This window comes from Acanthisitta chloris, unplaced genomic scaffold (genome assembly GCF_000695815.1).
Source record: "Acanthisitta chloris isolate BGI_N310 unplaced genomic scaffold, ASM69581v1 scaffold17543, whole genome shotgun sequence".
Lineage (NCBI taxonomy): Eukaryota > Metazoa > Chordata > Aves > Passeriformes > Acanthisittidae > Acanthisitta > Acanthisitta chloris.
The window spans coordinates 2734-22160 of record NW_008666735.1 but is presented as its reverse complement, the minus strand read 5'-3'; the positions used below and the strand labels follow the sequence as shown (position 1 = coordinate 22160).

The window sequence follows — 19427 nt, the reverse complement described above, 5'->3', positions numbered from 1 at the left end:
CCCCTCCCCCCCACCCTGGTTTGGCATCATTCACACGTCACTTAAGAGGAACTGGAACTGACTGTTCCACAGTTCAGGTTATCTGTGAAAAAACTAATTGTACTGCACCCAGGGCAGATTCCGTGAAACACTGCACTATATTTTCTTACAATTTGATTATCAGTAGAGCTGTGTGTGCTTACTTTAATTTCAGCTAAACAGTATTCCCTTAGCTTGTGGCAAGCTTGTCTGTTACTCTGTAGGACAGGATAATGTTTCTTGAGGAACAGTTGATGGCCTGTGTATTGAAGGTTTTGGGTTCTCTGTCTCACTTGGTTTCTGTTATAGATCCTTTACAAAATAAACATTTAAGTGTCCAGTTTGGGCCTTGCAGCCTGAGCTCATATTAAGAAGAGAATCCATGTGTTAAGAGACACTAAAATGCTCTTTGTGTAAAGCTTCAGATAAAGAACATAGCTTTTTAGTTTGGAAAGTCAACAGGTCAGGAGTTATTACATCAATAGAAAAAGAGGGGTACTTTTCACTGTTGTGTGTTTCAGATTAAACCAAGGTCTGGATTGCTTAATACCATCACATATTAGATTGACTTTGTTCTGCAGTTTTTCATTCCTTCTCACAGGGCCAAGAGGTGTGCCAGACAGGTGGCAGGTCCTATTGTTGTTCATTCCTCCTCCTTGTGCCTGGGTGCATAATTGCATGCAAGAGAACTTGAAAGAGCCTTAAATGAAAGCTTTTGCTCAATGCTTATTTCTGTGTCACCATGACAGCAGGAAGGTAGCATTTATATATTAGATTAATTTTAATTTGGGAATGCAATGCTGAAAATAGTTTGGAACCACTGGTATATCCCTGCTGAAGAAAGGAGAGGCTGAGTTTTGTTTTAATTTGAAGGAAGATCTTTTCAGAGATCTGAAACTGAGAGGTGTTTTTCCAGTAGTTATAAAAAGGAACAAAAGACTTCGGGTTGGTGGGTTGGGGGTTTTTTTCTTTCATTTTCCTTGTATTCTCTTAGCGTCTGATAAAATAAATCAGTTTGCAGATAACCACTAGAGAAGCTTCACGTACTTTTCGGTCAAGAATAATAATTTTGTTTGCAGAATTCTCCATTCAAAAGTCTTTCTAGCTATTCAGTTGAAGACACAAAAAATGCTCAATCTGACATTAATTCTTAAACCAGATGACATAAAATGTATTGTTTTACTTCTTCATGAGTTGTTGATTTAAAGAAGCACATATCTAGACTTTAGAAACTGTTAAAGATGGAGAGCAGTACATGATAGACTGTGCTGATGGCCATATGCTGACTTGTATAGGGCCAGTTTTATTTATTGTTTCAGGGCAATATTATAGAACTGTTAATTGAGGAGAGGGACAGGGGTAGATGGATTTAAACTTAATCTGCTTCCAGATGCAGGTTAATGGTCCCTTCCTTGAGTGGTGGTGTAAAAAGCCTGTGCAACACTCAACTGTTCTTTCCTTCCTTTATGTATTTAGAAACTGAAATGAAGAGTAGCAAATGAAATTTGCAAATTAACACTTCTGTTTCCCTTTCATTTATAGGGTAGGATGGTGTTTATCCTGAATAACTGTCCTAACTATTAATTTTTGCTGGCATAGGCTGGTGAACCTTTGAATGGACAATGAATGCTAGCCTGTTCTGGTTCTAGTTAGAACAAAATAAGCTAGACCAGCAGGTTTGCTTATTTCTGATTCTTTTGCATTCGTGTTAAGACTTGTGTTGACTTGATGATTTTTTTTTTTTAGACAACAGAAACCAAAATCTTCACTTCTAGCTATCATGACAAAGCACTATGTAGACCTACATTTTTTTTCAAAAGTCTTTTGACTGTTTCATAAGCAAAGAAATATAGTCCTGATGAGATTAATATCTGGTGAGTGCAGAACTGTTTGGAAAAATTTGCAGAGAATAAATATGAGAAGCTTATCTTACAAATGTGATTTACTGAGAAGGGCTCTGTGTCTGTCCCTGTATCCATAACTAATCAGTATTTTCTTAGCAGTCTGCTAGAATGAAGTCTGTTTATTACATTTGTAAATGAGACCAAAGAGAAAAGAACTGTGAGAACAGGATTAAAATTAACCCTGTTGTTAACTGTACTAAATATTATCGACTATGTGAAATATTATCAGCTGTGCAAATACAGGCCAGGGAATAATTGGTTGTCAGTCTTTCAAAATACTATATGGATTCTGTAGCAGGCCACAAACTAAATATGAAACAGTCATGGGATGCTTTTGCAAGAAAGGCAAATATCATACTGGGAGACGTTAATGAGATTGTCCACAAGATATGTCAAGTAATCCTCTGACTTTAGCACTGTGCTTAGCCAAAATATCACCTTGGCCACTGCATTTTAAAAAATAACAAGCAGCAGCTCAGCTCCAGGAAAAATAAACTAATGATCAAAAATTTTTTTCCACAAAAACTTTGGGGCTTTTTTCTAGAAACTAGAGCTGTCTAGTCAAAAGAAGGGATAGCTAAGTAATCCCTACAGGATCTTTGAGAATAGCAGGTCTCTGCTAGAACTGGAAAGCTGATCTTGTTTGTCTTGGAATGGTTGGATTGATTGGATGAATTAATTGTCTGCAAGTCCCTTCAACACTGTTTTGCAGTTTTTTTGATGAATGCAGTTAGTCAAGCAATTCACTCTCAGGAGAATGGAATTAAGACGGAGGTGACATAAGCAGGAGGAGCAAAATCATTTAAAATAGGAAGAGACAATGTTCAGTGTTCATGTTGTATGACAGTCTTCATTTTTGCTGTTAAACACATTGTTTGCCAATGATACTAAATTGGGAGGAGCTGTTGACTCCCTTGGAGGTAGAAAGGCCCTGCAGAGAGAGCTAGACAGTCAAAGGGCTAGGCAATCACCAACTGTATGAAGTTTAACAAAGACAAGGGCTGGATTCTGCACCTGGGACAAGGCAACCCTGGATGTATGTACAGACTGGGGAATAAGAGGCTGGAGAACAGTGCTGCAGGAGGGGATCTGGAGGTCCTGCTCCATGGCAAGTTGAACATGAGTCAGCAGTGTGCCCTGGCAGCCAAGAGGGCCAGCTGTGTCCTGGAGTGCATCAGGCAAGGCAAAATCACAAAATATTTTCCAGTCCAAAGACAGCTCTTCTTCTCTTCTAGGTATGATATGTTCAAGTGCAATTGAGACTTTTTCCCTTCCTTCACTTTGGAGATTTGGAGATGGATGGGTTAAACCAATGGAACCATTCACACTTTTGGTTTTTTCAGGCTAGTAGCTCTGACAGTTGATGTTTATAAACTAGTTCCTCAGTGTGTGGTAGGAGAGGAGAAATGTTTTGCAGACAGAAACCATGATGAAAAGTCCAGACTTCTCTTCACCTCTGAAGGGATGTTTGTTTTTTCTCTGTACCCTCACTGAAAGTCATCTTCAATTTTAGGTTTTGGTTAGTAAAATACTGTAAGGAACATCAGTCAAGCTCACCTTTTCCTTCTTATAAAGCAGGAGGAAAGAGATGGACTGTGCAGTTAGGCAGTAAAACTGGGTGCTTGAAATCCTCAAGCATTGAGTACATCTATCAGAAACTGCATTTTGCCATAATAAAAGTTGGTCATACCAGCTTTTATTTTGTTGTTCATTATTACTTGACGAGAAGAGCTAATTACCTCTTGCTTTATGGTTCTTAAATTTCGTATAGTGTTTCTTTGTCAGTGTCCCCCTCATTTTTTTCATTATATAGTCTATTGAAACCCTTGGGTTTGGCCACTGTATTTGAAAACAAAGCTTCTCTTTTCTTGCTTGAGACTATTAACAAAATAATATGTATTCATATTGGCTTTTACTGAAACTTCCTTTACTTGTGCAGCCCAAATGGTGGAGCAGGGTGTCAATTTGAACAGTTTATTTACCATATGATATTTGAGGTATGGAAAACAAGTTTCACAAAGGAAATACCTAGATTTGGTTTTTGGTTTCTATTCTAAAACAAAGATATGAACTGGACACTTCACTGAGAAACCTAACCACATGTCTCTGCCAGGAAGCTTAAAGGGTTTATGCCTGAAATAGTTATTTCACAGTTGGTGTAAACTGTAGCAAGTGTCAACTCAGGTAGCATTAACATTGCACAGTTTTTCACAGGCAGGTGTGTTAATTGCAGAGCTAATAGTCTGTTCAAAGACAATGTTTAAACGTCAGTTAAAAGTGGAGCCGTGTCGTTTCTCAGAATTACAAAACGGATTCCTTAATTTTATTTCTCTTTGTAGATAATTAAGAGATGCTCTATTCATTACTTGAGACAGTTGTTAAATGTAGGGTCTTACATAACTGCATACTCAAACCACAGAGTGACCAATGACTGCTTTTAATGGCTGTGAAGTTAAACATGTGGCTACATCAGCCAGTTACCATGAGGTAAGCTACCTCTGGTTGGCTCCCAGTGCTGACTGCTCATGTTACTCCAGAGCAGGTGTGAGATTTACTTCCATGAGTCCACAGACAGCTCCTCTCAGGCCTCAGGACAACATGTAGTAATCATGCCAGAATCACTGTGACTTCAGAGAAGCATAAAAGGGAGAGAACCCTCAATGGTTATGAAGTGCAGTGTGACCAGGCTGCTTCTTGTTTGGATGGGTGGATTTAGTTGGGGTTTATTTGTGGTCACTTGTGCTATTGCACCAGTATGCAGACTAGGGTCTGAATATGAAGAGGTTTATTTGTGGTCACTTGTGCTACTGCGCCAGTGACTAGGGTCTGAATATGAAGAGGTTTATCTATTCTTGGGCCTTCCTGAGTCTGGCCCTCTGTCCACAAGGGAAAATGCAGGAGTAGAAGATGCTTATCCTCATGGTTGGCTTTGATAGTGTCTTTTGTGCAGATAAGGAAGGTCAGTTAAGAGCATAGAATGATGAGAACTCAGTTGACATGATAGATAGGGATAGAAAGATGGAAGAAAATACTGATTTGCATCAGTACCAAGAATGAGGAAGAAATGGCTTCTCGGTGACAAAAGGAATTTATAAAGTGTAGTATAAGTTTTGCACTTTACAGGAAGGTGGTTCTCTGGTGCAAGAGCTTATTAAAGTGTTAAGCTGGGCAGCATACCAGCTTCAAGGGAGTTAAAAGGTTGGTAATGTGTATAGTTGAGGAAAAAAACAGTACATTCTCTCCAGGCTGTGAATGCTTTGTGTTATGACTTAATGTCAGTGGCAGTGGCAGTGTAACACTATTTAAACTGCCATTGATTCTGGATATTTTAAGAAGGTAATGAGGAAAAAAAGACAGAATAAAAATAAAAAGACTGCAAGGTGGCAACAGTGGCATGGTAGCTGATAACCTGAAGAAATATCTTTATCTTTGCAAGTTTCATTTCTTTGACTAAATGACACACAGAACTATATAGTTCTAAATTGATCACATGCTTATTCATAGATAATACAGTATAGTGTAAAATACATTTTAATTGGCATACCAGCAGTAATTCAAGTGTTTTGCCAGGGTTCTCTTGTGTTTACTGATTTATTCTTTTTTTAAATCTGTTCCCTGTGAAGTTAAGTGACTGGCTCGTTCTACTTTAACTTTGTTGATTCTAGAATTGTCTTCCCATATGTGCAATGTCTAGTGGATGGAGTTGGTATGATTTCAGTCTATGTCTAATAGTATTGCAGCCTGGACTGCTGTTCATGCTGCTGCATGTGATCTTGCTCCTTACTGCTAAGATGTAGATTTTATTTCTTTATTCATTGGTCTGAAAATAGCTTTGGTTACTGAGGAATTTTAACTATATATTTGTTGTTTATAAATATGTTTACTGACTTTATTCCTTGTAAAACTGTTTTCTGCTGCAAGGTTACTGTTTACATTTTAGGCTTTTTATATTTGGTATAAGGATGCCTAGGGCCTGCTTGAGACACAGGTCAGTTTTGATCTTGAAGTCCTGTAAGCATGTCAGCACAGAAATGTGTCTAAGATAACAAATATTTTCCTCCCTCACAGCAAGAATTAGTAGCATATAAGACATAATGTGCTATTTTAAGAACTGTCTGAAGTTCAGCAGAAGCAGATGCAGGGTTCTGCACTTGGGGAAGAATAACCTCAGGCACCAGTACCTGCTGGGGGCTGACCTGCTGGAAAGCAGCTCTGCAGAGAAGGACCTGAGGGTCGTGGTGGACAACAAGCTGCCCATGAGCCAGCAGTGAGCTGTTATGGCCAAGAAGGCAAATGGTATGCTAGGGTGTTGTAGGAAGAGTGTTGCCAGCAGGTCAAGGGAGGTGGTCCTGCCCCTTTACTCAACACCAGTGAGGCCAGTTCTGGGTTTCTTAGTACCAGAGAGACATGGAGCTCCTGGAGCAAGTCCAGTGGAGGGCCACAAAAATGACTAAGGGGATAGAACATCTCTTATGAGGAAAGGATGAGAGAGCTGGGCCTATTCAGCCTCAAGAAGAGATGGCTGAGAGGTGACCTCATCAATTTCTATAAGTATCTGAAGGGAGAGTGTAAAGGGGATAGGGCGAGGCTCTTCTTAATAGGACAAGAGGCAATGGGCAGAAACTGATGCACAGGAAGTTCCACCTAAATATGAGGAAGAAATTCTTTACTATGCAAGTGACCACACACTGAAATAACAGATTGCCCAGAGAGGTTGTGGAATCTCCCTCACCAGAGATAATCAAGAACCATCTGGATGCACTCCTGTGCCATGTGCTCTAGGATGACCCTGCTTGAGCAGGGAGTTTGGACCAGATGGACCCACTGTGCTCCCTTTCAACCTTACCCATCCTGTTACGCTGTGATTATATATTTACTGTCTCAAGGTGCTTCTTTCCTACCATCTTGAGTAAAGTAACTTTTATCTGTATCTTTTTGATTGTGTATGTTTCTCTCTAAGAAACTCAACTCCAGTGACTCTTTCTGTTCTGTCGTTCACATCTTGTATGGTGGAGAGATAGGATATATTTGATGCCTAAAATATCACAGCCCTTAGATAAGACCTGTGTATTCCAAGTCCTTGTCTGTATTTGTGATTTAAATGCAGCACATACCAATGTGTCCATTCCTGAGTTTGTCATGTGAAATACTGTTATCTTGATCCTGCTTTGTATAAGATATTATTAAAATGTGCTTGAATTTGTTTTCTGGAATGTTTCCTTCAAACCTCTGCAGATTTGTTAGAGTAAAATTATGTGAATTTCAAGAAGGCGTCATAAAAATGGGTTGTTAGGAAAACATTATTCAAACAAGTACTATTTCTGTTAAACTTTCCGTGCACATACTTGGCTGGCATATCTAATTAAAAATACTGCATTGTGCAGGGCAAGTCAGGCTTTTTAATTTCACAGCAACAAATTGTTTCCAATTTTGTTTCTATTTTGTGGACTAAATTCAGTTATTCTTGAGCATAATGCTTGCTTGTCGTACACTAATGCTGACTACTGTTTGAAGTAATGCAGGTCCTATTTAACCTTTTTGGTAACACTAGTTTCTTGAAACTGGTTAATATTTTTGTTCAAGTATGACTAGATTATGTTGTTGTGGTTCCTATAAGAAAAAATAATTAAATATGGGGGAAAATTGAAAGCTAAAATAAGTTTTCCAGAATAACACAGCTATTGCAGATATCAGTTACTTAAAACCAAAAATGCCCCAGGCAAACTCAATTAAAATTAAAAACCCGGGGATGTAAGTTAGCCCATAAATCTGGATTATGTTTCTTTTCCCCCACATTGTGTCTGACAAGACACAGATTTTTCAAAACCCTGTGGTGTTTACAGGGAGGTAGTTAACAGCTCTTAGCACCATAGTGGAGAACTGCAGTGCTCAGGTAGCAGCTGAAGTTTACCCTCTAATGATGTTCTGAGGAGGCTTCCAGTGTCTTGCTTTAAAAGTCTATCCAGATAAAAATATTTTTAATCTGTTTACTCGGCTGTGATTTATTGCCTAATTTGGGAGGGAAAAAAAGACCAAACACCCACCAGTCGACTTAGGGTATCATTTGGTATCAGTTGTTTTCTAAAGTTGATTTACCGAAGTTACAGTAAACCCCAGATTTGTTTAAGAGCTGACAGCACTTTTGTATCTCTTAAAGCTCTGTTTGTGTCTTGCCTATACTAATGACCAAAAAGAGCATTCATTTTTCCTGGGGAATTTTTCTTTTTGTCTTTTCAGTGTGTGCCGAGAATACTTTCAGAACGGTGGGAAAAGAAAAGCACTTGAGAAAGATGAAAAAAGAGCACTTCTTGCTTCTAAGACCACTCAAGCTTTAAATGTTCCTCAGACTCCCAAGATTGAAGATCCTTTGCCAAACTTTGGCTTGACAAATCATGAAGCTGTGACAGAAGAGTAAGTTTTACTTGTTTTCCAGACTTTTTTTCCTTCCTCTTTGTGTGTTTTAAACCTACCAGGACACTTCTTCCCCTATAACATGTTAGATCAGTCTGATGTATTTTTAATAGATAAGAAAGGGCATTTTCATGTCTATATATACTTCAAGAACTATTTGTGTTGTAGTATATTTTGGTGGATGCCATAAAAAAATTGCTTGAGAATGACAACTTAGTCATCTTCATTTAAGTGCTAGAGCAATTTCACTTTAGCATGTCATTGGTGTGCAATGCAATTTATATTAAACCTTGAGATGAAATAAGGGAGATGTTAATTAAGTTAGAATCTAATGGCTGTTCAGCACTGTTGAAAAGTCAATTGCTTATGTAAGTACTAAGTACCAAGTGTAAATATCAGAGTACTTAAAACTTTCTCTTCATAAATAATTGCAGAGAAACTCTTGATTCCAATTATACACTTCAAAAGCAATTTTAAATTACATCCCTTAACTTTTAATGTGGTAGCTTTCTGATGACTGGCTCTGCAGAAATTGTAGTATCCTTGAGGTGGTTTCCTAAAAACATTTTTAATTTTGTTTCTGACCTTCACTCAAGTAAGAATTTTATTTTTGACATTCAGGGCTAGCTTTATTATTTCAGTGAAGTCCCACCCTCTATTTTTTTTACTAAATAACATGGATCATGAGTGTGGCTATTTCATCTGTGATGGAAAAAAATTAATCTTTTGCAAATATAAGGAAATAATGCATAAGCATAGAATCTACAGATGTCACACTTACAACTTGTTTCATAGTCTGTATATACTACATCTTACAAATACCTGCAAGAGTGGTTTTTTCTGTTCTGTAAAGAGATTTTTTTTCTTATTTTTGTAGCATGTCTTCTGTGATCAGCACTTTAAGTTAGATGTAGTATCAGTTAGGAAAGGAACAAACATGTTACTAATGTCATTAACAGTTGTGTCTGTCCTTGGGAGCTGATATCTTCTGTTTTTCTCCTGTTTGTTAATTCACTTGCAAAAGGTGTGAAGATACCAAATACCTATGGAGTCGAATAGTTACATGCAAAATGAAAATATTTTTCCTGTTGTTGTCCTGTTATGACAAAACAAAGCAAATCAGATACTTCCAAAATGAAGGCAGTGGCTTCTCATAAGCTAACTTCCCCCACAGACTCCTTTTTAGTGCTCATTTTGCTAAGTCAGCCTCCAGATGAATACCTGTTTCTAATGAGAACTGCCAGGCACTTTGGCACAGAGGTCTGATGACATCCTAATACCTTATAAGGTCTCAGTAATGCAGTTGTTAACACATCATTTTAGCATTACTGTAGGTAGCAGGTTGATGGTACTTGTTTGTTTAAAGCAATAGGTTTGATGATCACACACTGCTTAAAGGTGATTTCTCTTCCAGTGGGAGGCACTGTCAGGATGAAGCATTAGCTCTCCTTGCATGCACTGTCTTTATACAATTAATGGTGGCTGCTGCAGAGCTAACTTCACCCAAGTTCCTTCTTGCTAGCAGTAGTCTGTAGCCTTCCTTAGTGTGTACAGAAAGTAGTTAATGGAGACATTTTATAAATGATTTTGGAAGTATTTGTTAACATAGTGAGTGATGCTGAATTTTTATCTTCATTCTCAAAACTTAAAAATATGTACATTCATAAAGACATACCTGGAAAAGACAAGTTTTATAACATTTACCTAAGTAAAATCAAATGATAGTAAAGTTTTTAGTAGCTGTACAGATCTTAAAGCAACAAGGCAAAACTGGTCTAAGTCACTGCACAGAGAAATCAAAATTCAGTTTCTTTCTTGTTGCCTTATAGAAGAAATTACAGAGTTCATCAGAATGAAAATGGATTGTGCATTACACAAAGCATACATTGCTCCTGAAATGCTTTTCTACCATGTCTGCACTGATGAATTAGTGAAGTCTAAAACTTTATACAAGGGCTATGGTGGAACCTGCACACCTCTTGTTCAAAGACTGTCACTTCATTCTGGTCATGTAACACTACAAATAAGAGTGGTGGGTTTGTCTCTAGGTATGACTAAGCCTGTAACTCTTTGTTTTACTCTGGTAAGTGTCAAGACAATAATTTTGTTCATCCCATATATAGTTGTCTCTCAAGTGGTATAGAAACAGGTAGGAGCCATTTCTGAACTTACCTGTAATGGCAAGCCATTCTGGAGAGACACTACTTTGCTTGGTAAGGAGCAAAACTAGCTTGGTAAGAAAAAGTTCAACAGGTAGTAAAAAAGATGCTGGGAGATGTGGAGAGAAGTAGGAAGCACTCAGTCAGCCCTTAAAGGTGATGGTGGGAAATATTACAGAAATCAGAAGTGCCAAGTTGACTGCAGATCAGAAGGTCATTCAGCTACTTCGATTAACTCGGTTCCTGTTGCTCACCTCTTTGCCAGAATAAAATTGATGAGTCTCTCAGAAATAGCTAATGTGAGCAGTCCATTTCTTACTTTTGTCTATACAAAAAGTAATGTATTGTCCACAGTACTTCCTTCCATCCCAGAATGGGTTCTCTACGTGTAATGCCTCTAACACTGCAGTTGCACTTGTTGTGAAGCTGAGCATCAAAGTGACTCAATCTTGCAAGATAAAAGTGGCTGTTATCTGCTGTTTAACATCTCCTCTCTTGAATAAATTGGTTCCCCCTTTATTTTCTTTGTGAGTATTGTTTATCTTCTTTTTCTATCAAATTAGGCAGTCTTGCTTTTTATCCTTAATGGTAAGAATCAGTGGTTTTGGTATGGATTCTTCTCAGATGCTGATTTGACCTCTGAAGGTACAACCTATCATTCCTTCTTTCATACGTATCTCAGCAAGCTACACCTTCCCACTGGGTATCTTTATGGGTGGATGTTACTTAAGGTCTGAGGCATACCAGTGTTACCACTCAGAACAGATGTCCATTTGTTCTGCTCTTCTGACAGCAGCATAAGGCTTCTGAATTTTTTTCTGCCTTCCATCCTTGCTAGTGTAATTTAAAACTGTATGCTAGGAGGTCAGCACTTAGAAGTGATTCATTTCAGAGATAAAGTGACTTTTCTGATGGTCATATAAGTGTTGTATTTCTATCTGCTTCCAAGAGAAAGTGGAATTTTGAGAGAAGTATGCCCTGGATATCTTCTATTCCATGTAGAAGCAAAATACTTAAACTTGGCATTATTTTCCTGCCGAATGCAACAAGATATTTTCTCTTGCTTCTACAACATCCTCTCTGGGAGATTATTACTATGCTTCTCTCGCTAGGAGCACAGAGAACCCATATCTCTTTATTGCTGCTTAAAGGCTTTATTCTTGCAGCATTCCTTACTGCATTATTGTTGCTGTGAGTACAGCCATGGTTTTGTTGCACTATGTTGGCCCTGCAGGTCTGTTTCTGAAAATTTTTGCAGTTATCTGTCTCTCTAGGGCTCAATCCTTCCCAGAAATATGACAGTTTATATTTTGGAGATGCCAATTGGTTTTGGCTACAGGAACTTGAAGCACAAAAACCATTTGCTTACTGGAAGGTTATTATAATTTTCTTCTCTGTGAAGTCCCTGTGAAAGCTGTAACTTTGTTTGCCTCTATTAATGAATTTTGAATATTCTAAGACGTTACAAATCATCATGGAAATTTTTTAGATGCAGCCTTGTAAATGATCCAATTCAAAGAGCTTGATCTGTTGTGTGCTAATAGTGCTGTATATATTCTTTTTTTTAACATGTGGGTGCACTCATGAAGTTGTCCTTGAAAAATCAGGTGGGTGTAAAGTGTGTACCAGTAGACTGGAACAGAATTGTTCTAACTCCAGCATTTACTGGTTTGCTGCAATTGCAAAGTAAGACTAAGCAGCAGGGAACTCCAAATTCAGAACGCAAGGAAAATAAAAACTTAAACCCCAGTGTCTTTGATTGTAGGATATGTAACAGCTGAGTCCTTAATATGAATGGTAACTGAGTGCAACTCAAATACTAATTCTTTTAAGAGTGGCAGCATACGAGGTTAGACAAACTACATGCCAGGACAAGGCAAAACCTTTAAATGATGACAAGACAGCTGTCTGCCAGTACTCCTGTACAGGTCCATTGATCTTACCTGATGCTGCATTATATATGCTAATAAGTGCTTTAGTCATGAAAAAAATGCCTGTTGCAAATTTGGAAGACCACAAATGTTGCTCTAGACATTGGTAAAGGATATTATCCTTTGGAAGGTAAGATGCTTTCAGAGGTAAGGCAGCACTCACTATCCTCAAATGTTGTCACACATCTTTTTTTCTTTTCCTTTTTTAAGCTATATATTTAACTTAAAGACATCATTATTCTTTTCTTTATCTTCATAAAGGCATTTCAGATTGGTTTTGCAGTTGATCACAAATGACATCAGGGCTCAAGTTAATTTCCACCCCCCTTTTTTTCCTTTGGTAGCATAGTTCAGTATTTGGCATTAACAGACATTGGCCTTCTTGTCTATAATTTCACCTTGAATAGTAGGGTCATCACACTGTGGCAGATAAGGAGATAGATTTTTGGCTTCCTAAAATGTTCTCCAGAATTCATATCGGATAAATCTTCATTTTTAAAAAAATATTAGCTAATATTAGCAGATTTTTTTTTTATTTGCAGAGAGTAACTAAATGCTTTCATTTATAGTTGGTGTCCCATTTATAACCTGGGAACACCATTATGTGTTCTCTTGTCTTTATTAAACCAGTTATGCCACTTGGCTTCAGATGCCCTTTAAAATGGATCTGAGAACTACGTAGTTCAGTGTTGCCAGTTTCCCTTTTCTACCCCTGAAATCTTAACTCTGGTGTCTAGTGTGACTTCAACACCAATAAATACAACAAAAAAAGGTAAGTGGGAAACACAAAGCAATAAGAGAGAGCGTGTCAAGTGGACACACAAGTTGTCATTTTATTTACTTACTACAAATACACAAGTTAATAGTAACACAGCTGCTCTGAACAAGACTCTTCTGCTTGAGGACCTTCTGTTTTTCCTGGTGGAGTTTGGTTCTTTAGGTATCTCAGCAGCTGAAGTAAGACATTCACTTCCATTAGTCACTACTGTGATGTTCAGTCAGAATTTTTGGATTAGTTATCTGAAATTGTAATTCAGAATATAGCTTTAAAAATAACATTGGATAAAACTGAATTCTTGCTGCTTCTTAGGTTCCTTCACTCCTTGGGAAAGATCAGATTACTTGATGTTGGTAGCTGCTTTAATCCATTTCTGAAGTTTGAAGAATTTCTGACAGTTGGCATAGACATTGTTCCAGCTGTTGAGGTATGTAATGGTTGCCAAATTTAATATAAATTTGATTCTTACATTTTTAAAATGCCTCAAAATTACTGTAAAAGAAGTATGTTTAATACTGCAGTATGTTTCCTGAATATCTCTGCTTCAATAGGAACTGTGGCACTCCTACTACATCCTTTCCCACAAACAGGCTTTAAACCCCAGTTGTGTTTTCTGTTTTAAATATTGTTTTTTTCCAAGATTATGTCTTTATTACAATGTTATTAATCTGAAAATTTTAGTAGTTACCTTTTAATGGTATTTCAGCTGAGTCCTTGCACCTTAAAAGACAGGAATAAAAATTGAGTAGGCTTAGGGGTGAACTGAACAGAAGGAAATTATCAGTGGCTGTATTTGGTGAGGTTTTCTGGGAAGGTTTAGTAACCAGAAGTGCACTATAAGGGGATGTTTCTCTTTATTGCTGGAAATACTACTGAAATTCCACAGTCCTGAGGAAAAGGTTGTCAGTACTTTTGGGGTACATTGCTTTATTTTCTCTAGATAGTAAGGTTCTCAAATTCATTAATTCTACTGTAATTGTATTTTCTTTCTGTCTTTTGCATTTGACCCAACTTCTGTCAGCCCCTAATCACATTTATCAACCAAGCAAAATGACAAAGTGGAATGAAAATGAAAAAGATACAGAAATACATCTCTTGACAGAAAACAGAAAAGCCTTTGACCAGACACATCTTAACCACTTGTGGTTTAAAATCAGGCTCTAGTAAAATCTGTGGCCTAAGGTAACCCCCTTTAGAAGTGAAATGTGCAAGTAAAATAATACAGTTAACTTGAAAATAATGTTCTCTTCCTTGCTGCAGGGAGGTTTACATGCTAAATGTGCAGTATTTGCTGTGGACACCATGTTTAGCCCAGTGACACCTAATCTGTATTTTTGTGTATATGCTTAGAGACACTGAAAGATATATTGTAAAAATTTGAGTCTGGTTAATTGCTTTTAAAAGCAGCTCAGTGTTAGTTTCATCTAAAACACAAACTTTGAGTGGATTCCATCATGCCTAATTTGAAAAATAGGCATCAGTTACCCAAATGTGATTGACTTCCACCACGTCAGAGGCTGTAGGACATCTCTACAGGGCTGCTGGGCATGACACAGGATGAGGTGTTTCTGGAGTCAGCTCGAAACATACTTTAGTCCTGAAATGAAATTGAATTAATGTTAAATGTCTTTAACATCATTTCTCCACTTCTCAGAAATACCTGCAGTCTAAATTGCTTTTTCAACTGTATATTTGTAACCAGTAACTTTATAAGTCTTTTAAGTTTTGAAGTTCTAAGTTGCATGTCACTCTGAGCAATGAGTTTTCAAAATGCTTCTTCCTCGTAAAACTTAGCAGAGGATATCATGAATTGCTACTGTTAATTTCCTGTTCTAACTATTACAAGGAAACAGAATATAACCCTGCAGGTATAATGGTTGCAATTAAAATTTCTTGGTTATAGCCACATAATGCAAGTCTTTTTCTTGATTTTTGTACATTGCAGGCCAAGATAAAAGCTACTGAAAAATAAATAACAGATTTTTATTCTGCACATTGATTACTTTTTCTAATTTTCTGCTTAGTCTCAGAAGATAATGTGATTTTATATAAACATAAATAACATTGTCTTCTACTTGGAAGCAATTGTGCACATCAGTTCCTTTATGAATATCTTCGTAATAGTGTTCTAGTGATCTTTGTGAATATTGTTTCATAATACACACTATAAATATTTCCATGGTATTAAAATGCAGCAGATCTAAATCCAGCTTTCCATGTGCTCTACAGAATGTTTTGTATCTGCTTTCACATTCAGTTCCCTGTTGAGAGTCTGTCACTCACTGCACTTCCTCTTAGGCATTCATAACAATTTCTGTTGCTATCAGGTCAGAAACTTGTATGTTAATACTTTTTTTTATGAAAAGTCAGTCCCAGGTTTTGATGAATATGAAATGTCAAAATTCACTGTTCACTAAATAGCGTGCATTTATTTTTTGAATACTCTGTGATTAAGGATGTTGAGTATTTACTGTTCTGTGTGTTGTATTTTGATGTCATTCCTGTTTTTGGCAACTTGAGTGAACAAATGGTCAAGAGACTATTTGTGGTCCTTACATTACTTTGATAATTGCCCAGGTGTGTACCACTATATTCTGCATTTACAGCAGTCAGTGTACTGTAACTTTACAATGTATATTGCCTTCTTATTCTTTGTTTCTGTACCAGTAAATAATGATGCTTTTTTCCCAAGTGACCAAACTACTGAGTTTCTTGAATTCTTCTTAAAGAACTGGTGGAAATACTGAGGTATCAAATCTAGGTTCTAATTACTCATTTCAGGTTTATAAAAACTTCTCTTTTAGTACTTGGAAAACAAAAGCAGTGTAGGCTTATCTGAGTTTTTAAATCATTTGTGAGAGAGTTGATTCAATACTTTGTTCTATTTGGGTGAATATTTTTTTAAGAAACAGTTCTCAGCTATCAAATCTCTAGTAAAATACTGAACGTAGAAAATTTTGCTTTGCACCTGTGAACACTAGCAGTGTGTGTTTAAATTTTTCCATTAGATGAAAACAAAAGCAGTGTAGGCTTATCTGAGTTTTTAAATCATTTGTGAGAGAGTTGATTCAATACTTTGTTCTATTTGGGTGAATATTTTTTTAAGAAACAGTTCTCAGCTATCAAATCTCTAGTAAAATACTGAACGTAGAAAATTTTGCTTTGCACCTGTGAACACTAGCAGTGTGTGTTTAAATTTTTCCATTAGATTGATTGATTCAAAGAAGAATGTTGCAGGTTTGACATTTCCTCTAGGGAATGAAGAGGTCATTGATTTTCTGTGGATTTTGGATGTATCTGCTCTTTAAACTAACCTTGATGTTTGTTTGGTTTTCTGTTTTTGTTATTCTACCAGAGTGTATACAAATGTGACTTCTTAAATCTTCAAATTCAGCAACCTCTCCAACTGGCACAAGATGCTATTGATGCCTTTCTTAAGCAACTGAAAAATCCCATTGATTCTCTACCTGGAGAACTGTTCCATGTCGTTGTTTTCTCACTCCTCCTTTCTTACTTCCCGTCACCCTATCAACGATGGATATGCTGCAAGAAGGCACATGAACTTCTTGTATTAAATGGCTTATTGCTTGTTATAACTCCTGATTCATCTCATCAGAATCGCCGCGCTATGATGATGAAAAGCTGGAAAATTGCCATAGAATCCTTGGGTTTTAAGCGCTTCAAGTATTCCAAGTTTTCTCACATGCACCTGATGGCATTTAGGAAAACTTCCCTGCAAACAACAAGTGACTTAGTTAGCAGGAACTACCCAGGAATGTTGTATATTCCACAGGATTTCAACAGTATAGAGGATGAGGAGTATTCCAACACTTCCTGCTACGTTCGATCGGATACAGAAGATGAACAACTAGCTTACGGTTTTATGGAGCTACCTGATGCTCCCTATGACTCAGACTCTGGAGAAAGCCAGTCTAGTTCAATTCCTTTCTATGAGCTAGAGGATCCTATATTGCTTCTAAGTTAATGTAGTCATTGAAATGCCCTTTCAGTCAGACCTCTTGCTTAACTAATTTTGCTATACTAACATGGGCTCAACACACAAAAACGGTTTGCATAAAGAAAATGCAAAGGTTTACAGAGTTTGCTATTTTTTTCTACTTTTGAATTTTAAAATTTATTCTTGTATGAAAGTGAAAAAATACAAGTTTTATGCAGATGACTCATGTCATAGCATAAATTGCTGTTACTTTCTTTAGATTTGTATCACTAATTTTTTTTTCAGAAAGGTACCATTCTTTAGTGCTGTGAAGTGTGAATTCTATTTAATTTGTTAAATGTTGTTTCGATATTTTAACTCAAAGTGGTTGAGCTTAAGGCACTGGAGTTGGTGGCTTCTTGGAAGTATATGTAGGAAGAAATAATTTGCACTTTAATTAAATGTGCAGATAGGTTAAGACACTTGGTTACCTTCTTAATTACGGAACAAAACTTTTTTCTTTTTTTTTCCTTTTTTTTTTTTTTTTTTCCCCCCAAAATTTGTTTCACTCTGGTTAAGCCTGGGCTGGAGAAACTATAACACTTGCACATTTGATTTTATGTTTATTACAGCCCTCTTGAGATAACACCAAATCAAAATAACACAAAAACACTGGAATATATTCATCCATAGTTATACATAGTGTGTAATTTCATTGCATAAATAGCAGTTAAACATGAGATTTCTGAAGAGGTTTCCCCCCCAGAGGAGTATGGTACGTCTAGACAGTTATGTTTCACTTCAAAGCTGGAACATATTTTTGCAATTTTAGGAGTGTAAAAGCACTAACAGATATCAGTATTTCCCCAATGACAGTGTTCTGTATTCTCTTCCAACTGTGGTTTTTTTGGAGGGACAGGGTGGGTTTTGTCATGTTTTAAAGTAAATTATTTATGCATTTTAAAAACCAACAACTTTTTCTTGAATTTTCCTTATTTGTAGGCCTCCTGAGTTATCTGGTAACTGCAGACTGATTTTTGTTAAAAGGAACATAATCATACAAGTTTTTCAAGGATACACATATTTGCATAAAGCCACAGACCACACAAGTAAAGTTAACATACACTATTTGTTTGCTTATTAGGGCCCCAAAGTCTTCTGTTCAGTTAAATAAAAACTCCATAGCTGAATGAAAACATCTACACTGGAAGGAGATGGAACAGAAATATTTTACATATACAAAGTTTTTAAATTGTAAAATGAATTTGAGTTTTTGCAGGAAAAACCAATTGTGTTCAGTGGTTAGAGAAAAAAAAAAGAGATTATTCATTATTAGTTTAGCTTAGATTTTCTTCCAGTTAAATAAAAAGTCCAGAATTTTCAGGTTTGAATGTTAGGCTGTTAATCTATATGTAAGTGCCTAATAATAAATGACTTGAACCAGGTGCTACAACATGGTTTTAAGCCTGACTTCAGCAAATTGGTAAAGAATATTGATACAGTTTCACGGGTGGCTATGCTGAAATATACTTTACACCATATTCATCTGCCATGTGGCATTTATCAGAAGTTACCAGATAAACTGGAGTTATCATGTGGGTTTTACAGTGCTATAAAAATGAAGCTTACTCCTTCCATGGAAATTTTGCACTGAAAGTGTCATGGTTTGACCAACCTGTTTTTCTTTTATAGTATTTCCTACACAGAGTAATCCCACACTTGTCCAGCTTACACTCAAACTGATCTGAACTGCAGTGCTTTATTCTTTAACATAAGCTTTCTGTGTCTCTCTTCTTGAATTTAAAGCATTCCCAAATACCTGATACAAACTTGTTATTCAATCTGAATCATATAGTTATACAAACCAAACAATTATATACACAAAGGCTTCAAAATTGGCTTTAAATCAGTATTTTCACCACTTCACTAAAATGTGTGTCATTCAAAGCTTTTCTTCCCAGGTAACCACTGATTCCAGCAGTGCACATTTTAAAGCTAAAATGTTAGTGCTATAAATTCAGCTGGTTCTGGAAATTAAATCTGGGCGTTCTTCAAAGTGTACCTAACATTTTAATTGATACTCCATTTAAAAATAAGTAATATACCATCTAACATGTATGTTGGCATTGATTAATGTAAATTGGTTTGTGATTCATTACCAAAATAAAAGCAATTCAGATCAACATTTATCCCCCAAAATAATCTGAAATACTAACATGTAAACTTCAAGCCTTTTTGACAGGTTGGAGACAACATTGTGGCTTAGGGACCTGAGATTCATAACAACTT

At 36.7% G+C, this 19427-nt stretch overlaps 1 protein-coding gene across 1 annotated transcript in view; it reads left to right on the top strand.

Annotated features, from left to right (window-relative positions):
* The window catches only part of LOC103799905 (chromosome unknown open reading frame, human C7orf60), a 19347-nt gene extending 1689 nt beyond the window's left edge, over positions 1-17658 (top strand). The window contains exons 2-4 of the mRNA XM_009072258.1: positions 8160-8333; positions 13514-13628; positions 16557-17658. Of these exons, the coding sequence (XP_009070506.1) occupies positions 8160-8333; positions 13514-13628; positions 16557-17186 (919 nt within the window). The 3' untranslated portion in view covers positions 17187-17658. The remainder of the gene's footprint in view (positions 1-8159; positions 8334-13513; positions 13629-16556) is intronic.
* Positions 17659-19427: the final 1769 nt, after the last annotated feature.